Source organism: Schistocerca serialis, chromosome 1 (assembly GCF_023864345.2).
Source record: "Schistocerca serialis cubense isolate TAMUIC-IGC-003099 chromosome 1, iqSchSeri2.2, whole genome shotgun sequence".
NCBI classification, from domain to species: Eukaryota; Metazoa; Arthropoda; class Insecta; order Orthoptera; family Acrididae; genus Schistocerca; species Schistocerca serialis.
Genome location: NC_064638.1, coordinates 495,879,907 through 495,901,984, shown reverse-complemented (window position 1 = coordinate 495,901,984; position 22,078 = coordinate 495,879,907). Strand labels below are relative to the sequence as shown.

Genomic DNA, 22,078 nt, shown 5'->3' with positions numbered 1-22,078 from the left:
CTAGATGCCGCTGCCATAGGTCAAACGGATATCAACTGCGTTTTTTTTTAAATTGGAACTCCCAGTTTTTATTACTTATTCGTGTAGTACGTAAAGAAATATGAATGTTTTACTTGGAGCACTTTTCTCGCTTTGTGATGGATGGCGCTGTAATAGTCACAGACATATGGCTCACAATTTTAGACGAACAGTTGGTAACAGGTAGGTTTTTTAAATTAAAATACAGAACGTAGGTACGTTTGAACATTTTATTTCGGTTGTTCCAGTGTGATACATGTACCTTCGTGAACTTATCATTTCTGAGAACGCATGCTGTTACAGCGTGATTACCTGTAAATACAACATTAATGCAATAAATGCTCAAAATGATGTCCATCAACCTCAATGCATTTGGCAATTTGTGTAACGACATTCCTCTCAACAGTGAGGAGTTCGCCTTCCGTAATGTTCGCACATGCATTGACAATGGGCTGACGCAAGTTGTCAGGCGTTGTCGGTGGATCACGATAGCAAATATCCTTCAACTTTCCCCACAGAAAGAAATCCGGGGACATCAGATCCGATGAACGTGCGTGCCATGGTATGGTGCTTCGACGACCAATCCACCTGTCATGAAATATGCTATTCAATACCGCTTCAACCGCACGCGAGCTATGTGCCGGACATCCATCATGTTGGAAGTACATTGCCATTCTGTCATGCAGTGAAACATCTTGCAGTAACGTTGGTAGAACATTACGTAGGAAATCAGCATACATTGCACCATTTAGATTGCCATCGATAAAATGCGGGCCAATTATCCTTCCTCCCAGAATGCCGCACCGTACATTAACCTGCCAAGGTTGCAGCCATCGTGGATTTTCCGTTGCCCAATAGTGCATATTATGCCGGTTTACGTTACAGCTGTTGGTGAATGACGCTTCGTCGCTAAATAGAACGCGTAAAAAAAATCTGTCATCGTCCCGTAATTTCTCTTGTGCCCAAGGGCAGAACTGTACACGACTTTCAAAGTCGTCGCCATGCAATTCCTGGTGCATAGAAATGTGGCACAGGTGCAATCGATGTTGATGGAGCATTCTCAACACCAACGTTTTTGAGATTCCTGATTATCGAGCCATTTGTCTGCTACTGATGTGCGGTTTAGCCGCGACAGCAGCTAAAACATCTACTTGGCCATCATCATTTGTTGCAGGTCGTGGTTGACGTTCCACATGTGGCTGAACACTTCCTGTTTCCTTAAATAACGTAATTATCCGGCGAACGGTCCGGAAACTTGGATGATGTCGTCCAGGATAACGAGCAGCATACATAGCACACGCCCGTTGGGCATTTTGATCACAACAGCCATACATCAACACGATATCGACCTTTTCCGCAATTGATAAACGGTCCATTTTAACACGGGTAATGTATCACGAAGCAATTACCGTCCGCACTGCGGAATGTTACGTGATACCACGTACTTATACGTTTGTGACTATTACAGCGTCATCTATCACAAAGCGATAAAAGTAGTCCAACTAAAACATTCATATTTCTTTACGTACTACACGAATACGTAACAAAAAATTGGGGTTCCTATTTAAATAAAACACCAGTTTATATCCGTTTGACCTATGGCAGCGGCATCTAGCGGGCCAACCATAGCGCCATCTGGTTTCCCCCTTCATGCTAGACGAGTTTCGTTTTTTGTAGTATTTTCGTTTGATGCTTATTTCGTGAGATAGTTGGCGCGGTCACGATCAATGGACCACCCTGCATACCGGAAAAACGGTCTAATATCTCTCGTGCTGCAACAGTTAAATGCGCTGGGCAACGGTCTTGCTGAAACCGCATACGTTGCTGAACATCAAGGGCAATATCCTACATTACTACTGGTACTTTTTGTTCTATAAATGTTCGATGTTTTTTCCCATTCAACGTGCTGTTGACAAATACGGACCAGTGATTTTGTACCCCATGATGCCACACCGTACGTTAACTGACCGAGTATGTTGATGGTCAACTTGCCGTAAGCAGTGCAGATTGTCTTGCACTCCAGTAATGCATGTTATGCCTGTTAACACTACCAAGCTTTGTTGATGTAGACTCATCGGAAAATAGGACCTCAGTAAAGAACTTGGGGGTCGTCTGCATTTGTTGACTTGCCTTTTCACAAAACACTGCCTGGTTGTGCAAATCGACAGCATGAAGTTCTTGATGCACTGCCGCTTGGGTGCACTGCTGATGGTACAGCCATCTAATTATCTTCTACTGCAATGAGTTTGCTTGGTTTTCTTTTGCTGGTCTGTACGCTGCCATCAGACATAAAGGCGTTCATAACCTTATAAAAGAGCGAACGAGAGCGGGCTTTCTCTTAAAAACGCGTCTGTTCTCGAAACTATAAGTAAGGGTGCAGACAAAAAACACTGCGCAGGTATTGAAATGTTTAGAGCTTCTATGTCATGATGCGTCATAATTCACTACATGCTCACGATGGTGCGTAAAGTAGTTTCCTGTTCGGTATGTCAGAGAAATAGAACGTTACGAATGGGGTTTCGAAATCAGAAGTTATGAGATACTGGCCTGTCCGAATTTCACAGCATGTATGTGGGGTCCCACATGCCATTGGATATTCAAGTGCCATTGAGTAGCATGTCGTAAATTACGATTGTGTACCCATTTCTGTTCCTCCGATTACAGCGCCATCTGTGACCAAACAAAGGAAGTACTTCATACAAAACATGTGTAGCCTTTGCGGTAGAATCGTAATCTGCAATACAAAGTGGGGGTTCCCATTGAAGATTTCGAAGTTGGCTCCTGTCCCCAACGTGAATAGGGTGAAGATGTGTATGTATGTATGTATGTGTGTGTGTGTGGTTTTTTTTTCAGCCCATAACATGTAGGCTGTCCTGCACAACAGGTGCAATGTTTTGCATTACTATCGGTCTGCTTTATTGACCTGTTTTGCAGGGGCTACTACATTTGCAGTTGGGTATGGCTGGGGGAAGGCTGATTGTGAGATGGATAGAGGAGTGCATGAACAGAGAGAGGGGGGCAGTAGGGGATGGATAAGGAAAGACAGGGCACCTATTTGTGATTTATATATATATATATATATATATATATATATATATATATATATATATATATATTCAGCAGAATAACTTCTTGATGTACCACATATAGAAAGTGGCACATCATAACATTCTTGTCTGTGCTCCTTTATAATCCCTGTCATCGCAATTGTGTAAATTAGAGACTTCCGAATGCGGAGCACATCACATATAATTGACAGGTTGCTCTGCATCTACAATAGGTCTCGTATACACTTTCTTGTTTATCACATCTGTGTTTTAGATTAATTATGTGAGATAAAATTTACCATGTCTTTTGATTAACGGACCTGAAGAAACTGTAGAATGGATTGGAACCTGTAATGATTATAAACACAGTAGTGAATATAAACATGATCTCCTTCCAGAGGCCCATCAGGGCTTACCAACCACCATGTCATCCTCTGTCAATGGCGTCATTGGATGCAGTGTGGAGGGCATGAGGTCAGCAGACTGCTCTCCCAGCCATTTTCAGTTTATGTGGCCTGGAGCTGCTACCACTCACTGGTCACGTAGCTCCTCAATCACTAGGCTCAAAGAAAAATCAATAAAATAATTCGACATAGTTCTCGCTGATATCTTGTCAAGCTTTCATAAACGAGTATTCACCTCAAAAACGCTTTTGAGGAAACAAGAAGTAATAGAATGTGGGTAGCATTTATAAATATGTAATGAATTGTGTTGCATTTACCATTATGCCATTATGAAGTGACTGACTCAGTGGCTAATCTTTCTTTAGGTAATGTCATAGGTGAACATAGCTGTACTATAGGCAAGATGAGGACCAGAATTTCGTCCAATCTTATCAGAAACGAAGTATGATATCGACGGTATGATCATCCAAAATATGACACTTAGGTAGTTCATAATACTGTAAAATGCAGCTGTTATTTCACGTTGTTGTGAGTTTCATTAGTACAGACTGCATAACCGACTGGTACCAATAGAAACAAGATGCCCTGAATTTCCACGAATCTCGTTGTTATTTCATTTCTCCATTCATCTTTAGTCAATTTTGACAGCCACCATGATATCATGATTACAGGAGAATATTTTCACTTATGAAATATGGTAGAAATAATTTTTCATGTGGAAGTTCCAGATATACATTCATGCACAGGTAAACACCGACGGCACATGGAACACAACGCTTGCAGAGCAGATTGAGATCGACATCTCCGTAGCGCATGGCAAAAACCACACGGAGGACATCAGGAAGATCATGGAGGAGTGCGCTACAATGAGTAAGTATTATTAATACGGTAACATTGCTAATCTGTTAATTTTAGCATCAGTACTCACATGTACGTGTGATGACCGTCCACAACAGGTATCCAAGTGGTCTCCTTTATTCTTCAGCCTGTAGACATGCGTTTTCGTAGAATCTGATAGGTTCGTTATTGAGTAACTGTTCCTTTGATTACTGATTTGTAAATTGTCTCTTCCTCGCATAACATATTGGTGATTATGATGTACGTTAGGATCCTGGTAAGGATCTTTTAACAGTTTAATTAATTTTTTTTGTATATGCTGATCAGTATTTTTCATTTCTCTACGCGACACTAACGAAACTTACTTTCATCATACCTCACTGCTTTATTCTTCTTACTGCTGTTGCAGAGATATAACCCAGAGTGATTTTTATTTTGAGTGATCAGTTTTGTGACTGGTTTGATGCGGCTGCCACGAATTCCTCTCCTGTGGCAACCTCTCCATCTTAGAGTAGCACTTGCAACGTATGTCCTCAATTATTTGCTGGAAGTATTCCAATCTCTGTCTTCCTCTACAGGTTTTGTCCTCTACAACTTTCTCTAGTGTAGTGAAAGTCGTTCCCTGATGTCTTAACAGATGCCCAATCATCCTGTTCCTTCTCCTTGTAAGTGTTTTCCACATTTTCCTATCCTCTTCGATTCTGCGCAGAACCTAATCATTCCTTATCTTATCGGTCAAATAACTACCAGCATTCTTCTGTGGCACCATACCCCCAATGCTTCGATTCTCTTCTGTTCGGTTTTCCCATGGTCCATGTTTCACTACCATATATGCCATTCTCCAGCCGTGTATTCTCTGAAATTTCTTCCTCAAATTAATGTCCTCTTTGCCATTGATAATCAGCTTTTTATATCCTCCTTTCGTCATCTGCCATTGGTTATTTTACTGTCTAGGTTGCAGACTTCCTTAATTTCATCTACTTCGTGGCCATCTACCCCGATGTTAAGAATCTTGGCGTTCTCATTTTTGCTACTGCTCATTACTTCCGTTAGTCTTCGATTTACTCTTAATCCATACTCTGTACTCATTAGAATGTTCATTCCATTCAGCAGATCATGTAATCCATCTTTACTTTCACTCAGGATAGCAATGTCATCGGCGAATCGTATCATTGATTCCCCTTCACCTTGTATTTTTATCCCACTCCTGAACCCTTCTTTTATTACCACTATTGCGTCCTTGATGTACTGGTTGAACAGCAGGAACGAGAGACTACATCCTTGTCTTACACACTTTTTAATCCGAGCACCTCGTTCTTGGTCGTCCACTGTTGTTATTCCCTCTTGGATCTTGTACATATTTTATGTTATCCGTATCTCCCTATAGCTTACCCCTATTTTTCTCAGAATTTTGAACATCTTACACCATTTTACATTGTCGAGAACTGTTTACAGGTCGACAAATCCAATGAACGTATCTTGATTTTTCTTTAGTCTTGCTTCTATTATGAGCCGCAACGTCAGAATTGTCTCTCTGGTGCCTTTACCTTCCCTAAAGCCAAACTGATGTCATGTAACACATCCTCAGTTTTCTTTTCCATACTTTTGTATATTATCCTTGTCAGTAACTTGGATGCATAAGCTGTTAAGCTGACTGTGCGATAATTCTCGCACTTGTCAGCTCTAGCAGTCTTCGGAACTGTGTGGATGATATTTTTCCGAAAGTCAGAAGGTATGTCGCCAGACTCATACATTCTACACACCAACGTGTATAATCGTTTTGTTTTCACTTTTCCCAATGGTTTCAGAAACACTGATGGAATGTTTTCTATCCTATCTCCCTTATTTGATCTGAAGTTCTCCAAAGATCTCTTAAATTCTGATTATAATGCTGGATCCCTTGTCTCTTCTAAAACGACTCCTGTTTCTTGTTCTACCGCATCAGACATCACACAAATCTTCTCCATCCGCTCTCTCCTCTGCATTTAACAGTGTAATTCCCGTTGCACTCTTAATGTTTTCACCCTTGTTCTTTATTTCACCGAAGGTCGTTTTGACTTTCCTATATGCTGAGTGAGTCCTTCCGACAATCATTCCTTTTTCGATTTCTTCACATTTCTCAAGCAGCCATTTCGTCTTTGCTTCCCTGCACTTCCTATTTATTTCATTCCTCAGCGATCTGTATTTCTGTATTCTAATATTTCGTCGAACATTTTTGTACTTCCTTCTTTGATCGATCAACTGAAGTATTTCCTCTGTTACCTCTGGTTTCTACGCAGTTACCTTGTTTCTACCTAAGTTTTTCTTTCCGACTTCTGTGATTGCCCTTTTTAGAAATGTCCAGTCCTCTTCAACTTTACTGCCTACTGAGCTATTCCTTATTGCTGTATCTATAGCCTCAAAGAACTTCAGGCATATCTCGTCATTACTTAGTACTTCTGTATCACACTTCTTTGCGTATTGAGTCTTCCTGACTAATCTCTTACAGTTAAGCCTACTCTTCATGACTACTACGTTGTGGTCTGAGTCTGTATCTGCTCCTAGGTATGCCTTACAATCCAGTATCTGATTTCCGAATCTCTGTCTGACTATTCTGTAATCTACCTAAAATCTTTCCATATTACCCGATTTTCCAAGTATACCTCCTCCTCTTCTCGTTCTTGAAGAGAGTATTTTGTATTAGTAGCTGACATTTATTACAGTCTTTCTCCTCTCTCACTCCTTGTCCCAAACCCATATTCTCCTGTAACATTTTCTTCTACTCCTTCCCCAGCAACTGCATTCCAGACCGCTATGACTATTAGATTTTCGTCTCCATTTACGCACTGTTCTACCCTTTCTACCCTTTCAACATCCTCATATACTTTGTCTATTTCTTCATCTTCAGCTTGCGATTTCTGCATGTGTACCTGAACTATCGTTGTCCGTGTTCGTTTGCTGCCGATACTGATAATAACAACCGTATCGCCGAACTGTTCAGAGAAACACACTCTCTGCCCTACCTTCCTATTCATAACGAATCTTATTCAAGTTATACCATTTTCTGCTGTTGTTGATAGTATCCTACAATCATCCGGCCAAAAATCGTTGCCTTCTTTCCATTTCACTTCACTGGCCACTACCATATCTAGAATGAGCCTTTGCATTTCCCTTTTCAGATTTTCTAACTTCTGTACCGCGTTCAAGCTTCTGACATTCCACACCCCGACTCGTGAAAAGTTATACTTTCGTTGGTTTTCACCCTTTTCTTCATGGTTATATTCCCTTTCCATCCCCCTCCCGGGGACTATTCCGGAATCTTTTGCCAGTGGAGAGATCACCATGAAACTGCTTCCGTTACAAACTATATGTTCTGTGGATAGACGTTATGTGTCTTTAATGCAATGGTTTTTATTGCCTTTTGCATCCTCGTGCTGTTGATTATTATTGATTCTTTTGCCTTTTGGGGCACAGTGTATTTGATGACGCTACTTGTAAAGTTATTGGATTGTGTTTGTGTGCACGAACATAGTATATGTGAGGCAACGGCGGACAGAAAGAGAGAGTAACAGAGGCAAAGGAGAAAATGTCTACTAAATACCCGGTTTGTTCGGTGTACGATAACTTTTGTCTTGAAATACAGAACAATTTTATAATGAAATTTTTTATGAAATGACTACGAAATTCAGATTAAAAACTTCAAGAAGTATATCATGAAGCAGTTTTTTCATAGCGCCCGGGTTTGAGATCTTTCTGCTCTATATATCATTTCCTCCTCTGTATGTCAGAGTTATTGCTATATTATTTTATTATTACTACATTATTTTATTATTAACTATAAGTTAAAGCCAATTTGTATTAAATTTTGCCCCTCTATTTCACAGCGGGTTCTGGTTCCTGCATGACAGTCTACCTGATAAAGAGATGCATTGACAACAGAATGGCTGCCTTACGAGGACCCTTTCAACTTAATAAACAAGAATGACGTTACATTGACTTGTCAACCACTGTTATATCCGGCATCAGAAAATTGTTATGTAGTTTCTCAATAAAAAAAAATGTAGACAAAAGTATTTTAATGGCTATTTCTGTACTTCTGTAGTAGTATGTGTTATCAATTGATTGGCATGACATTTAATCGTCGTATAATATTATTTGGACTAATAACATATCTTACAGGTTATTTAAAGCCTTAACCCTTAAGGTACAATATTGTAATGAAATAACCTACCTATAGCTTCTCTCATGACACTGTCATTAATTTAAAGTGAAAAAGGAAAGAAAACAGTGTGAACCGGAATTGTGAAGTAGATGGGCCTTATACAAGCTTCTCTATCACTCTTTTATCACTCTTTCTTCTTCGTGTTGAAGAGATGCGCTAAAAAGGTACCATTATAATAACACAAACCTGAAAGTAAACCAATCGATAACACAGTTAGCTCAATGCATTCCTCTGTTATGCTGAATTTAGCTTTAGCACCTAGAACATTTTACGGCATAATCTGTAATTCTAATCTCTAGATTACTGATTTGAGATTTCTTCACTCTGCCTTCATTATCTATACTGTATCCTTAGAAGCTCCACTCCTGACTGCGACTTACCTGCTACAGAACGTATTTTGGTCATGCAACACAAATAGTGATGGTAGGCCTTGGGGGAAATGATCTGTTCAACTTGTCCCAGTTAGAATCCTAACAGACTATAGCTATTGTGTCAAAAAACTACAGAAGTTTTATGACGTACATTACATTTTAGGAAAAGTAGGGGGGAGGGCGGCGTGTTGCGTCCATGATTCGCCACTTGAACGTATTTACTCGTACTTTCAGGGACAACAAAATATACGCAGAAATTTTGTAGTATAATGATAAAAGTAAACGATATGTTGCACAACAAAACAGACACAGCAGGAATAGAGAGAAATACATGATGAGGGGAACAAAGTAAGTTCATTTACAGCAGCACATCATTCCATTTCGCCGAGAAATGCATAGCCTTCATGATTTTGTTATGGGACCGTAAGGTAAAAGGTTATGTATGTCTACTGTTATGTGCCAAAGGTGTAACTCGAATTAATAAAATAAATTACTGAACCCAATCAGAACGGGTTAAAATAAATCCTCTTCTGTTTGTGAGAAAGCTCCTATCAAATAATAAAAGAGAGAAATGTACTGGGCAACTCAAAATGATTATAAGAATGAAGATTATACTGATTACGAACGATTATATCTATTTAACACTTAGTGGCAGATGGACAATTACAGAAAATGTAAGCGGAATTTCAATTTCTTCACACTTTATATGTGTTCCAAACGACCCTGATTGGCCACAGGAACGACATGTAAACCACAACTGATTTCACACCATTCTTTCTGCAGCATACATAGAATCACCGACGCGAGCATATTACAAATGAGCATTTTGAATTCTGGAATTGTTTTCCTCCACAACTACCCAAAATCTTCCAATTAGGTTCTGTTTAATTTTGAACTCTAGAACGACAGAAAATACGACCTACATCTTACGCCATATGTAATGGTGTTTTTGAAGCTACTGTGCTTCTTATCAAGAGCAGCCAGTGCCTCTCTATTGGTATACTCGAATGTAGTCTTAAGCCTGTAAGATAATATAATGAGATCTGACCCATGATTTATTCGTTACGCCTCGCAGTATCACGCTAAATGACTTCAGCACGACTGATCAGGGAATGAATTTCATAAACAAATTAAAAAACCGTTTCTCGAAATAAATTCGCTGAATCTGAATAACTTGGCTTCAGCTGTGTTGGATGTAGATGTACGGTCTACTGTTCGGTCTGGAGTCGCGCAACGATAGCCTAATGGTTAAACGCGACAGTTCGCGATAAATGGGAAAGCCGGATACGAGTCCGGTCAGGTAAGGTTTTTCATATGTCACCAATATGATAGTTCATCTATTTCTAACACAGCTGATGCCAAGTTATTTGTACTCAGCGAATTTATTTCGGAGTCATTTCGGATGGCTGTTTATCGTCAACAACGTCTGTTCGTCCAGATACACAAGCAAAAAGACGTTTTTCGTTTAGTAGCACTGTTGTCACTAATCACATAAGGTGGAAAGCAGTGATGGGAAACACATAACGAAAATGACTAGCGAATTATGCTCCATGGAAAAGCACATTTATTGACTCGAGAGATTCTCTTCTCGACGTTTACGGGGACTGACTTCTTACCGGACTCTCTCGATATTATTCTGTCAACAAACGATCGTGTCGTTGGAAGCATGGGACACTTTTTTCTCTTGTGAACGTACTAAAATCAAAGACTCACAACAACTGGGAAAGGAAGGCGACAGAAAATACGTGTAGGAGTTGGAAAATAAGTTTCCCCTGTCGACTGTAGTCAGAATTGTGTGTGAAAGGAAAATAAAAGACAGTGAGACGTAAAAGGTAAGACATATCTTTATTTTTCTACATAATTTCCAATATAGCTTTATAAGCTTCAAAAAGCTTTCCAGGGAAAAATCAGGGCGTTGCATACGGAAGAAGCGTTGAACGGCTTGTTTGACGTCAGCATTGCTGCCAAAGGGCCTTCCACCGAGAGTCTTCTTCAAAGCAGGAAACAGATGGAAGTCACTTGGTGCGAAATCCGGATTGTAAAGCGGATGGTGTAGGCGCTCCCAACCAAGAGTTGCAATATGGTTTTGTGTTGCCGTCGCCGTGCGTGGTTTCGCATTGTCATCCAACAGCAGAACGCCAGATCTGAGAAGGCCACGCCGCTTTTTCCGAATCACCTCTTCCAGTTTCGACAGAGTGGTACAGTACCACGCAGCATTGATGGTTGCATCCTCCAGAAAGTCCAGCAGCAAAACTCCTTTGGCGTCCCAGAAAACGGTGAGTTGCACTTTACCTGCAGACGGAGTGCTTTTGAACTTCTTTCTGACAAGAAATGACGGATGTTTCCACTCCATGGATGCGGCCTTCGATTCGGGCGTCTATTGGTGGACCCACGTTTCATCCCCCGTCACGATACGAAACAGAAGGTCATTGCCAGATTAATGGTAACGCACGAGCTGTTCCAGGCTGAACGCCATGCGTTGTTCCATGTGTGTCGGGGTCAGTTGGCTGGGCACCCATCGTGCTGACACCTTCTTGTATCGAAGTATGTCGTGGACGATCTTGTGAGCTCACGCATGTTCGATTCCAGGTTCTGCCGCTACCCCATCGATGGTTATACGCCGGTTCGCTTCCTGGAATTTGCATCTGTAGTGGCCGTGCGCGTCCGTCTAGGTCTCGGTATGTCGTGCACTTGCTGACATCCATCACTGAATTGATGGTATCATCTCCGCACCATTTGCCTCGACATCACACCTGAACCATACACCTCAACAAGGCGGTTATGAATTTCTGTGCCTCATTCTCCATGTGCCCATTCACAGCGGATAACAGCTCTCACTTCCGCCTTTGACCACGACTCCAAAACGCACTTTCTCTCCATAGCTCCGGGAAAAGACTGAGCGGCTGGCCTCCGCCTTGCACAGGCACTGCAACAGCGCCATCTGCTTGATCGCGGTCGGCCTCTACCCAATAGTGTATCCGTGTCTTGCACGTGTCCGTTCACCTGCCGTCTTTCGCCCATATCACACAACTGTGCCCACAGTCGAATGGGAAACTTATTTTCCAACTCCCCCTCGTAAATTCACCAATCAAAGTAAATGAAAATAATTCCTATTAATTGCGAATAGTTGCTGTCAAGCCTGGCTTGTGACCGTCCACTCTGCCCAAGATAGTCCGTAGAGCACAAGGAGGAATCATAAATCGAGCGGTTCTAGGCGCTTCAGTCCGGAACCACGCGTCTGCTACGGTCGCAGGTTCGAATCCTGCCTCGGGCATGGATGTGTGTGATGTCCTTAGCTTTAAGTAGTTCTAAGTTCTAGGGGACTGATGACCTGAGAAGTTAAGTCCCATAGCGCTCATAGCCATTTTGAACCCTAGTGCTTAGAGCCAGTTGAACCATTTTCTTTGAATCCTAAATAAGCTGAAAAACTATAAAATTTACACACGCGAAATTTGGCCACACAATTCCCTTGATAAATGAATTTCATTACTACACAGATTACCTGTATTAAACGAAATTTCTAATTGTTTTATCGTAAGTGTGCTTGGAAACAGTTATGTTAAACCATGTTGAGCCTGTAATTACAATATAATATCAGGATCTAGCGATTTCTTTCTGTTTTCGCTTTTATCTCAGTAATGAGAAGCAAGGGGAAACGTTAGCCCTGGGACCGCTACAAAACTTTTAATTATTGTTTTAACAGAGCAAATATTACAAACCACAAAAAAATTTTGAAAAGCAGAGCGATTACAATATTTAATCGTGAAATATTCTCCAAATGAGATTTGTTCGTGTTCTCACTCAGGCCGTACTCAATCTACAAACAGAATAAAACGCTACTCATTTCGTAATATTAAAGAACAACAATTAATCATCATTCACACTGAAGGAAAGGGACTTGATGCATCAGTTCAAGGAGGGGTCGATGGTTCGTACTAATAAACTGTACCTTGAGTGTAACATCAAATTTGGAAATTTGTGGTAAGGTCTTATGGGACCAAACTGCTGAGGTCATCGGTCCCTAGGCTTACTCACTACTTAGTCTAACTTAAACTTACGCTATGGTCAACACACACACCCATGCCCGAGGGAGGACTCGAACCTCCGAAGCCGCGCGAACCGAGTCAAGACGCATAACTCCGAACGGCTATCCCGCGCGGCTGTAAGATCAAAAACAAACAATCTGATTATGTATGAAAGGTTATACTACAGGTCATGTATCAATGTTCTGCGTGCCTATGTTCCGTAGCGTGTGTCACTGAAAAAAAATGTTAACGAGCATTTTGAGACTTGCTTCAGTCCTATACACTAAACTGTCGAATAAACAGGTAAAGGAGTGAGTATTCAAATACAGAGACTTATAAAGAGGCAGAAAACGGCGCTGCGGTTGGCAACGCCTATATAAGACAGCAAGTGTCTGGCGCAATTGTTAGATCGGTTACTGCTGCTATAATGACAGGTTCTCAAGATTTAAGTGAGTTTGAACGTGGCGTTATAGTCGCAGGACAGCACCTCTGAGGTAGCGATGAAGTGGGCATTTTCCCTTACGACCATTTCACGAGTATACCGTGAATATTAGGAGACCGGTAAAACATCAGATCCCCGGCATCGCTGGAGCCGGGAAGAGATCCTGCAAGAACGGGACCAACGACGACTGAAGAGAATCGTTCAACGTGACAGAAGTGCAAGCCTTCCACAAATGGCTGTAGATTTCAATGCTGGGCCATGAACAAGTGTCAGCGTGCGAACCATTCAACGAAACATGATCGACATGGGCTTTTGGAGCGGAAGCCCACTCGTGCACCCTTGATGACTGCACAACACAAAGTTTTACGTGTCACTTGGGCCCGTCAATATCGACATTGGACTGTTGATGACTGGAAGATTATTCTCTGGTAGGACGAGTCTCGTTTCAGATTGTATCGAGCGGATGGACATGTACGGATATGGAGACAACCTTATGAATCCATGGACGCTGAATGTCAGCAGAGCTCTGTTTAAACTGGTGTGGGGCGTGTGCAGTCGGAGTGATATGGGAAACTAAATAAGAAATGCTCAAATGTGTGTGAAATCTTATGGGACTTAACTGCTATGGTCATGTCCCTTAGCTTACACACTACTTAACCTAAATTATCCTAAGGACAAACACACACACCCATGCCCAAGGGAGGACTCGAACCTCCGCCGGGACCGATATGGGAACCATGATACGTCTAGTTACGACTCTGACTGCTGACACGTACGTAAGCATCCTGTCTGATCACCTGCTTCCATTCATGTCCATTGTGCATTCCGACGGACTTGGGCGATTCTAGTAGGACTAAGTGACAGCACACGTCCGGAATTGCTATAGAGTGGCTCGAGGAACACTCTTCTAAGTTTACACACTACCGCTGGCCACCAAACTTCCCAGACATGAACATTATTGAGCATATCTGGGATGCCTAGCAACATGCTGTTCAGAAGAGATCCCCATCCCTCGTACTCTTATGGATCTGTGGACAGCTCTGCTGGATTCATGACGCTAATTCTCTCCAGTACTACCTCAGATATCAGTCGAGTCCATGCCGCGTTGTGTTGCGGCACTTCCGGGTACTCGCGTTGGCGCTACACGGTATCAGGCAGTTGGTTCAAATGGTTCAAATGGCTCTGAGCACTGTGGGACTTAACATCTGAGGTCATCAGTCCCCTAGAACTTAGAACTACTTAAACCTAACTAACCTAAGGACATCACACACATACATGCCCGAGGCAGGATTCGAACCTGCGACCGTAGTGGTCGTGCGGTTCCAGACTGAAGTGCCTATCAGGCAGTTGTACCAGTATCTTTGGCTCTTCAGCGTAATAGCATAGCAAACAAATAAGAAAAATCTACAATTACCAAATATTTGACAATTTTTTCTTCATTATATAAATTCAACATGGTACTAATTATGACCAATTAAAAATGTGTTTAAGTCACCACATAAGCAGGCTAAATATCAATGTATGTGTCCATGCACGTTGTCATATTTCACTGTACAAAAATCTGTTGGTAGTGTGAAAATGCTTCTCTAACAATGAATTGTTTTCAAATTATGGAAACATAACATAAAATTAGTATTAAATTTAGTGCACAAAAACATAACCTGCCAGGTTAGCCGAGAGCGCTAATGCGCTGCTTCCTGGACTCGGGTAGGCGTTCCGATCCCGGATTGAATCTGCCCGGCGGCTTAACGACGGAGGCTGGTGTTCCGGCCGGCCTGGATGTAGTTTTTGGCGGTTTTCCACATCCCCCTAGGTGAATACCGGGCTGGTCCCACGTTCCGCCTCAGTTACATGGCTCGCAGACATCTGAACACATTCGCACTGTTCCATGGATTACACTAGACACAGACAGTTGGGGTACACTACTTCTGTCCTGGGGGTTATGGAGTTGCGGCAGGAAGGGCATCTAGCCATCCCTTAACTTAACCCTGCGCAAAAAAAAAAACACCCAGAAAAAAACACTTATAAACAGATAATAACACAAAACACAAGAGCTCATTGATTACCCCGCAAAAGGAAAACCATACAAAATCAACACAGTTTTTACAGTCATTATGAGTCATAATGCAATTTCTGTCCTACTCTCTTCACAGGACAGCACCTTTCATACACATACCACTGAACTGTAAAGGGAAGTGGGAGACGGGTGATGAAACGTTCATTAGGTCTTAATGAACTAAGCTTCAGACGCTGATGGCATGGACAGTCAATGTTCTTATTACATGCATCGGTGGTCACGCTAAGATGCAAGTACAATTGCATGCCACAACAACCCAATACGAGTCTGTTTCTTGCACCATGATTATCAGACCAGTGCCATTACATGGGCCTGTTAGTAATGTGTTGATGTGACATAACAAATGATTTGTAAACCAGTTCTTACTGGCATGACCAACATTGTGGAACCATCTGCATCTGCAGACAATATTGTATTGAGGTATGGTTCCTCACCTAGAGAGTGGTGTCGTATGTTCTTCTGGTGAGGAGGATTCCCATAGTGAGGTGAGCCAATGGCATCAGCAATGGGAGGACCCATCAGTCTCTCAAGGCAGCAGGAAACATCCTTTGATGGCTGGTATGTCGCCAGCGAGGTTCACCTCGGATCAACAGACTAAGGTAGCAATGACCCTTGTCATTAAGAGCAGCAAAAGTACCCAGTAATGGGGTGTGAGTAGCCTCCATGACTGCTGCCAACGGGGATCAATGTGTCGCCCGTACAGCTCTTCTCGACCGAATGAAGCTGACGTGGGCCATGTGGAAGCTTCTGTTGCTGTTCTCCCATAGAGTGGCGCCACTTCCCCGTAGCGATGTGGAATGTATCTCAACATACGAATACAATATTTAGTGTACATATCAGAAAAATATATTTACACATAATGTTAAAAGCTGTTTTCGTTATACACTAACAAAATCACAAAGTTTTTACAAGCTGAAACTGAGTGCTCTCTCTCATATTCCTTTGATTGTAACCCATGCTCAAGGCATACTCTCGTTCTCCTATTCACAAACACTACTTTTAGAGTGAAGTTATGCATGACATTTCTAAAAACTAGTTGTACACCAACAAACATTTTAGGACTCAGGATGGTGAGACTCCACTTAAGAGAAAGCCATAATACCACTAGCATGTAACTCACCGTAAATAAAGAAAAACAAGACAAAAAGCTATATGCAGACTCTGACACTGCAACATGCTTGACTTCCCCTGATACAGGAGTGGGTCATCTCTTCCTTGTACCTTTCACATTGATGAACAGTCAGAGACTACATTACCATTACATAGTCGTTGCTACTGTTCTTCACTCTTGCCCTCTACCAGATGTAAAAAATCAAGAACTAACTGATCTATCTAAATATGCACATGATGAATCATACTATATAAAACAAAATCAAAAACAAATAAAACTTTTACTGCTGAACAACATTAAAAGTTACACAAAGAAAATATAAGAGCAAAATATTGTATCCATTTTCGTATGTTTCGCAGTCTTGTTCTGTCTTCATCTGACGCATCTCTTTCTCACGGATCTGTTAATACTCAGAAGAAACTGCATTTATGGCTAAACGCAACATAAAATAATAAACTCTATAATAAACGTCCACAACTGTCACAACCACAGTAACTCACACCTGCTAGCAGATTGTCGAAATAACTTTCTTTGCTTGTATTATACGCTTTCCAACGATGTACGTTCCTTACTCTTCCTGATACCTTCTCAACAGATGTGGACAGGCTTACATCCCATAGTTCTCACGTCGTGACACCATGGATTAATTCTATTTCTTGATTACTACTGGCTGTTTTACCTTCGAGTGTTGTGGTCGCGGTTATCTCCAGTGGCCCATCTCACATGCTCACTCTGTCTAAGGTGGTACAAAAAAAGCATGAATGTTAGTCATAAGTTTTCAAAGTTCTTCGATCCTACGATTCAGCTCTGCTCTGGCATGAATCTAATTATCCCAGCTACACAATGTTGCTCATCTCTGCATCTATCTGCACGAACTTAACTAAAAAATCAACATATCTCTCTCTTCCCTAATGGCAGTTAAAATCAATGAAACCCTTTCTTCGTATCCATAACATAATCTCGTTTCAGATATCCTCCAGTCATCGACCACCCAAATGGAAACAGCACATAAGAACATTCCATTACCACAACTCGTCTTCGACTTCAAACCAACTTACTATTCACACCTCCAAAAAAAAAAAAAAAAAAAAAAAACAAAAAAAAAAAAAGCTACTAATTACTTTCCAACAACTCGTTATAGTATGATGGACACCGCATCATTCGGATGTAGATGATATACCTATTTTAGATATTTGCCTATATGATGCCATCTCATCAGGCTTATCTCGAAGTTCCTTGATATTTGACACATGACGTATGTCTTGAGATCTTTTCATGGAAAGTGTCACGACTTCAACATCATTTGGATGAAGAACTTTGCAGATCCAGTACAGTTCACTGTATACATTAGAGAATTTGTTACAAGGGAACTTTTGATTCCTGGATGAACGATGGACTTTAATCAGTACCTTATCCCCTGTAGTCAAACTTATACAGCAAAGAACTCCCTTCCGAATTGCTTTTCGTGTCTCTGAAACGGCAGATCAGGCCATGCTTTCTACTACAGGCAGTCCTCAAGACACTGTTACTCATCATGGACACTCAACTTCTAGTGCCAAGAATACAGTGAATTTCTATACTACTAAGTCTTACTCTAACTATAGGATAACCCAGAATCTCCACATCATCTTCCTGTATTAACAGCACTTCCATTAAAACTAATATCTAATGTCATGGAAAGGACTTATTATTTATACTATTACCTATTCTACATTTCTCCAGGCAGTTCCTTGTATTACTGGCCTCATTTGTGCTTGACCCATAAATTATTGGATCAGCCGTCCGCAGTTCTACAATCTCCGATGGCATGTCACGCCTCTCTCCTCTCTCACATCTCGCAAAGTCAGGCTGGTCGTTCTAGGGGCCTCTTGGAGACCAGTGGCCTCTCGTGGAATCACTGTTCTGCCTGCTACCACTCCTGTTTGATTAATGGATGCCAACCTCTTCGTCTCTCGGAATGATGGGTCGAAATCGAAAAATTTCTGTCTTACTGCTCCTGTGCACGTACCTCGTTACCATGGTCACAGACCAGTTCTTGTAATATACATTGGAAAGCACTTAAATTGTTCATGCTCCTCCCAGCTGTGATTGTTTCACATTGGAGGCAAGGCGATGCTTTGTCAAGCATATCCCACTATCTCCGCTGGACCATACGGCGAGTCAAGCTATTGGTTTTGCCTTACAATTTCTTTGAAATATTGGATAGAATTATAATAATCTTTCTCACTGTACATCTCATCATCAGTACGCTCATGTTTGCCTGGTGCTCAGTGCTCTTAGACAAAAACTCAGAAAGATATTAATGTCTCAAATGTTGGTACTTCGTACAATCTCGCATGATTAAGTGCATCCTACTGAATGTCCACATACGATATTTATATTATGCTATTGGATTCAAGATCTGGACAATATTTCATCAAAATTATCCAGCCACATAACGCGTGTGGGCCAGTCATGGGATCAGTGAACAAGCTATGCTTCTGAACTAAACATGACACCAAGTGATGATAAGTTTTTCCTTCGCCAAAATCGAGCAACGCGTCTGGTTCGTTCACTCTAATCTGCATGGGCACCCCACAATGTTCACGTATACTTTCCTGCAATTCATCGAGTTCTGCTGACTCATTACGCATCCACTTGTTTCCTGTACAGAATATAGCATTGCTTCGTATATTTTGGTTTCAGTCCACTATCCACTGAAGCTCATGAAACGATTTCCTATGCCTTTAATTTATCTCAGCCTGGTTCTGTTTAAATTAAAACATTCTGTTTAAATTACAACAGCAATTCGACTTCCACACTGTCGCTTATTGCGATGCAACTAGTGCGACTGGAGTCCTCATCTGTACGGAGAGACAGTGGTTATCAACTGCAACCTCTCCAAAACTTTTACTACCTGCTCTACTCGTTGCTTTACTGCCTCATCGGGCTGATCAACTTGCTGATTCACATTCTGTATCAATTTAGTCTGCTCTCTGGTACTTTCACTTACGGCTTCTCATTCTTGTGTTTGGTCAACCATTTTTCAAAGCCAACTCTCATTTCAAAACTATCATCCTTTCTTCCTCGTCGCGGGCGGCCCTGCTGCTGTCGCCTCATCCCGTATCTCTGTCGCCAAATGCCTCGATATCGACGTTCTTCCTTGTCCTTTTCCTCTTCACCCCAGCGCCTTTTGGATACCACTTAGCCACGCTTCCTCTTCTTCTCCTTCCAGGAGGTTTCCGTGGAAGTACTCTCTTGGGTCATCTCTCGTCATCCAATGTTTTGACTTGCCCAAAGCATTCCAGCTGTGTTTCTTCTATTGAGTCTTTTCTCTTGCTTCCTCACTTCGTACCTGGCCAAGTAGGGAAATTCTACAGGCTCTTCTCGAGCGATCCATTTCTAAAGCTCTGTTTTTATTTATTTCTGTGATGTCCTAGCACTCAATTCCATAGCTTGTTATTGGTTCAACGATGAATTTTTGTAAATGCATTTGAACCTTTAAACTCATTTTTGGGGAGCAAAATAGAGAGTTTAGTTCTTAGATAGCCGCCCTTCTCTGCCTGATCCTTTACTAGATATCTCTGTTACATCTTCCGTCACGTTACAGGGTATACTTAAGTCCATAAACTCTTATCACACTTTATTAAGATGTCCTTCAATGTCCAGGTAACTTCCCTCTTCTTCGCAACGCAGATATTCTATCTTCTGAAAATTAACTTTCAAACCCCACTTTTTATACCGTTCCAACAACTTCCTAAGCTTGTAGGATATATCCTCTTCATCGTTTGATGCAACAACCTTGTCATCACATAAAAAAGTGTGTACATACACTGTTTCGCTACTTCAATCCCCATGTCCATGAACTTTCTACACCACAGATCCGATCCGATGTCTTCTGTACATACTTCTTAAAGGGTGTGAGAGACAGCATCCTTACTTCAGTACTTTAGTTATTCTGTAGGCTTCTCTAGAAATTTCTCTCCCTACTTTAATAACACAGTCTGCTGTTTTGTAGAGGTTTCTGATACTTTTCAGGTTTATGATACTTTTTACATAAAGCTTTGGCAGTTCCCTTGAGCACAGCGCATCGAACAATAGCTTCAGTGACACTGTGTCATATCCTTTCTCATGATTCATGAAAACCAAATGACTTGTTAGATTCCCTTCCAGTCACTTCTTCATGATCTGTCTTCAGGTAAAGATGTTATCTACACGTGACCTGCCTCTTCTATAGCTGCTTTGTTCTTCTATTTGATTTACAAATTTCTTCATTGTTGATTTTAAAATCATCTCAGAAGCCTGCTTATACTTATGGCACGATAACTGCTATGTACTTTCGCGCTTCCTATTTTCTTGAATCGGGCTCAGATACGTTAAGTTTCAATATTCTGGAATTTTCTACTCATCCAACATAAATTTATTATATAACTTGCAAGAATATTCATACAGAATGCTTGAGCTATACCTCATTAGTTCTGTTGGAGCGTTTCTAGGCCCTGGTGATTTCCCAATTTCCATTTGTATAGCCGCCTTCTGCATCTCTTTCGTAGTTATTTTCACTGCCTATTTATCTTACTGGTTCTTCCGAATCCCCCACTTGATTCCCTTGTAGTCTGTCCTTTCTTCTATTAACAGGCCTAAAATATGCTTGTTCTAACCACTACACTTATAAACGGCAGATTTGCTGTTTCTTTTACTTCTTTCATCAGCCCTGCTATCATTTTCCCTGCTGACACCACATTTGTGCCGTTCCCCCTCCCCCCTCCCCCCCCCCTGCCCAATGCATCAATCGGATTCTTCCTATTTATCTTCCCAGATCTCGCTTTTTCTTTTGCAGATCTCCTTTTTTACTTCTCTGTTCGTTCTAACACACAAGCCTCTAAGCCTCTATCATGTTCGTCCTGTATTCTCAATCAATTATGACAGAACACCCTTTTTAGGTTCACTTTTGCTTCAATGCATTGAGTCCACTATTGTGGGCCCCCCTTTCTTTCTTCCTCTTGCTGCCCCAGTGCTTCTAATGCCGCTTCATGTATACATTTTTTTATAACTTGGTACATACGCTCCACCGTTTCTTCTTCTAAGTGCCTCAGTTTGTTTGACAACGGTGATTTATAAAGAAATTGAAAGACTATTGTTTCAAGGTGTCGAAGTTGTATTTCATAGTATCCACTGTCCTTGTGGCATTATTTGCCTCTTTAATTTGTCTTTGGCCTTTGGATGTGACTATCATCTTTACGCCTAAGAGGAAGTGATCTGAGCCATATTCTGCACCCCTGTAGACTCGAACATAATTTGTTCTTATGAATTTTTATTTTGAACAATATGGTCTGAACCGATATTTCTGGAAGGACTCTCCCATCTAAACCTGTGGTTCTGCTTATGACGAAAAAAAAACTTTAAAATTGGCAGTACACGAGCCCCGGCCATGATTAGTTTGTGGTCATATTTTGTGATTTCTATGATCTTCATTTTCTCATCAGTTTCTTCCCAGTACATTCTGTACTTCTTATGGACGGGTATTGAAATCTCTATCTTGGCCATTTTGCTCCTTTTTAACGTA

General features: G+C 41.3%; 1 protein-coding gene across 1 annotated transcript in view; it reads left to right on the top strand.

Moving 5' to 3' along the window:
• The window catches only part of LOC126457760 (uncharacterized), a 31,194-nt gene extending 22,836 nt beyond the window's left edge, over positions 1-8,358 (top strand). Inside the window, exons 5-6 of the mRNA XM_050094325.1 lie at positions 4,216-4,339; positions 8,170-8,358. Of these exons, the coding sequence (XP_049950282.1) occupies positions 4,216-4,339; positions 8,170-8,270 (225 nt within the window). The 3' untranslated portion in view covers positions 8,271-8,358. The remainder of the gene's footprint in view (positions 1-4,215; positions 4,340-8,169) is intronic.
• The last annotated feature ends 13,720 nt before the right edge of the window (positions 8,359-22,078 follow it).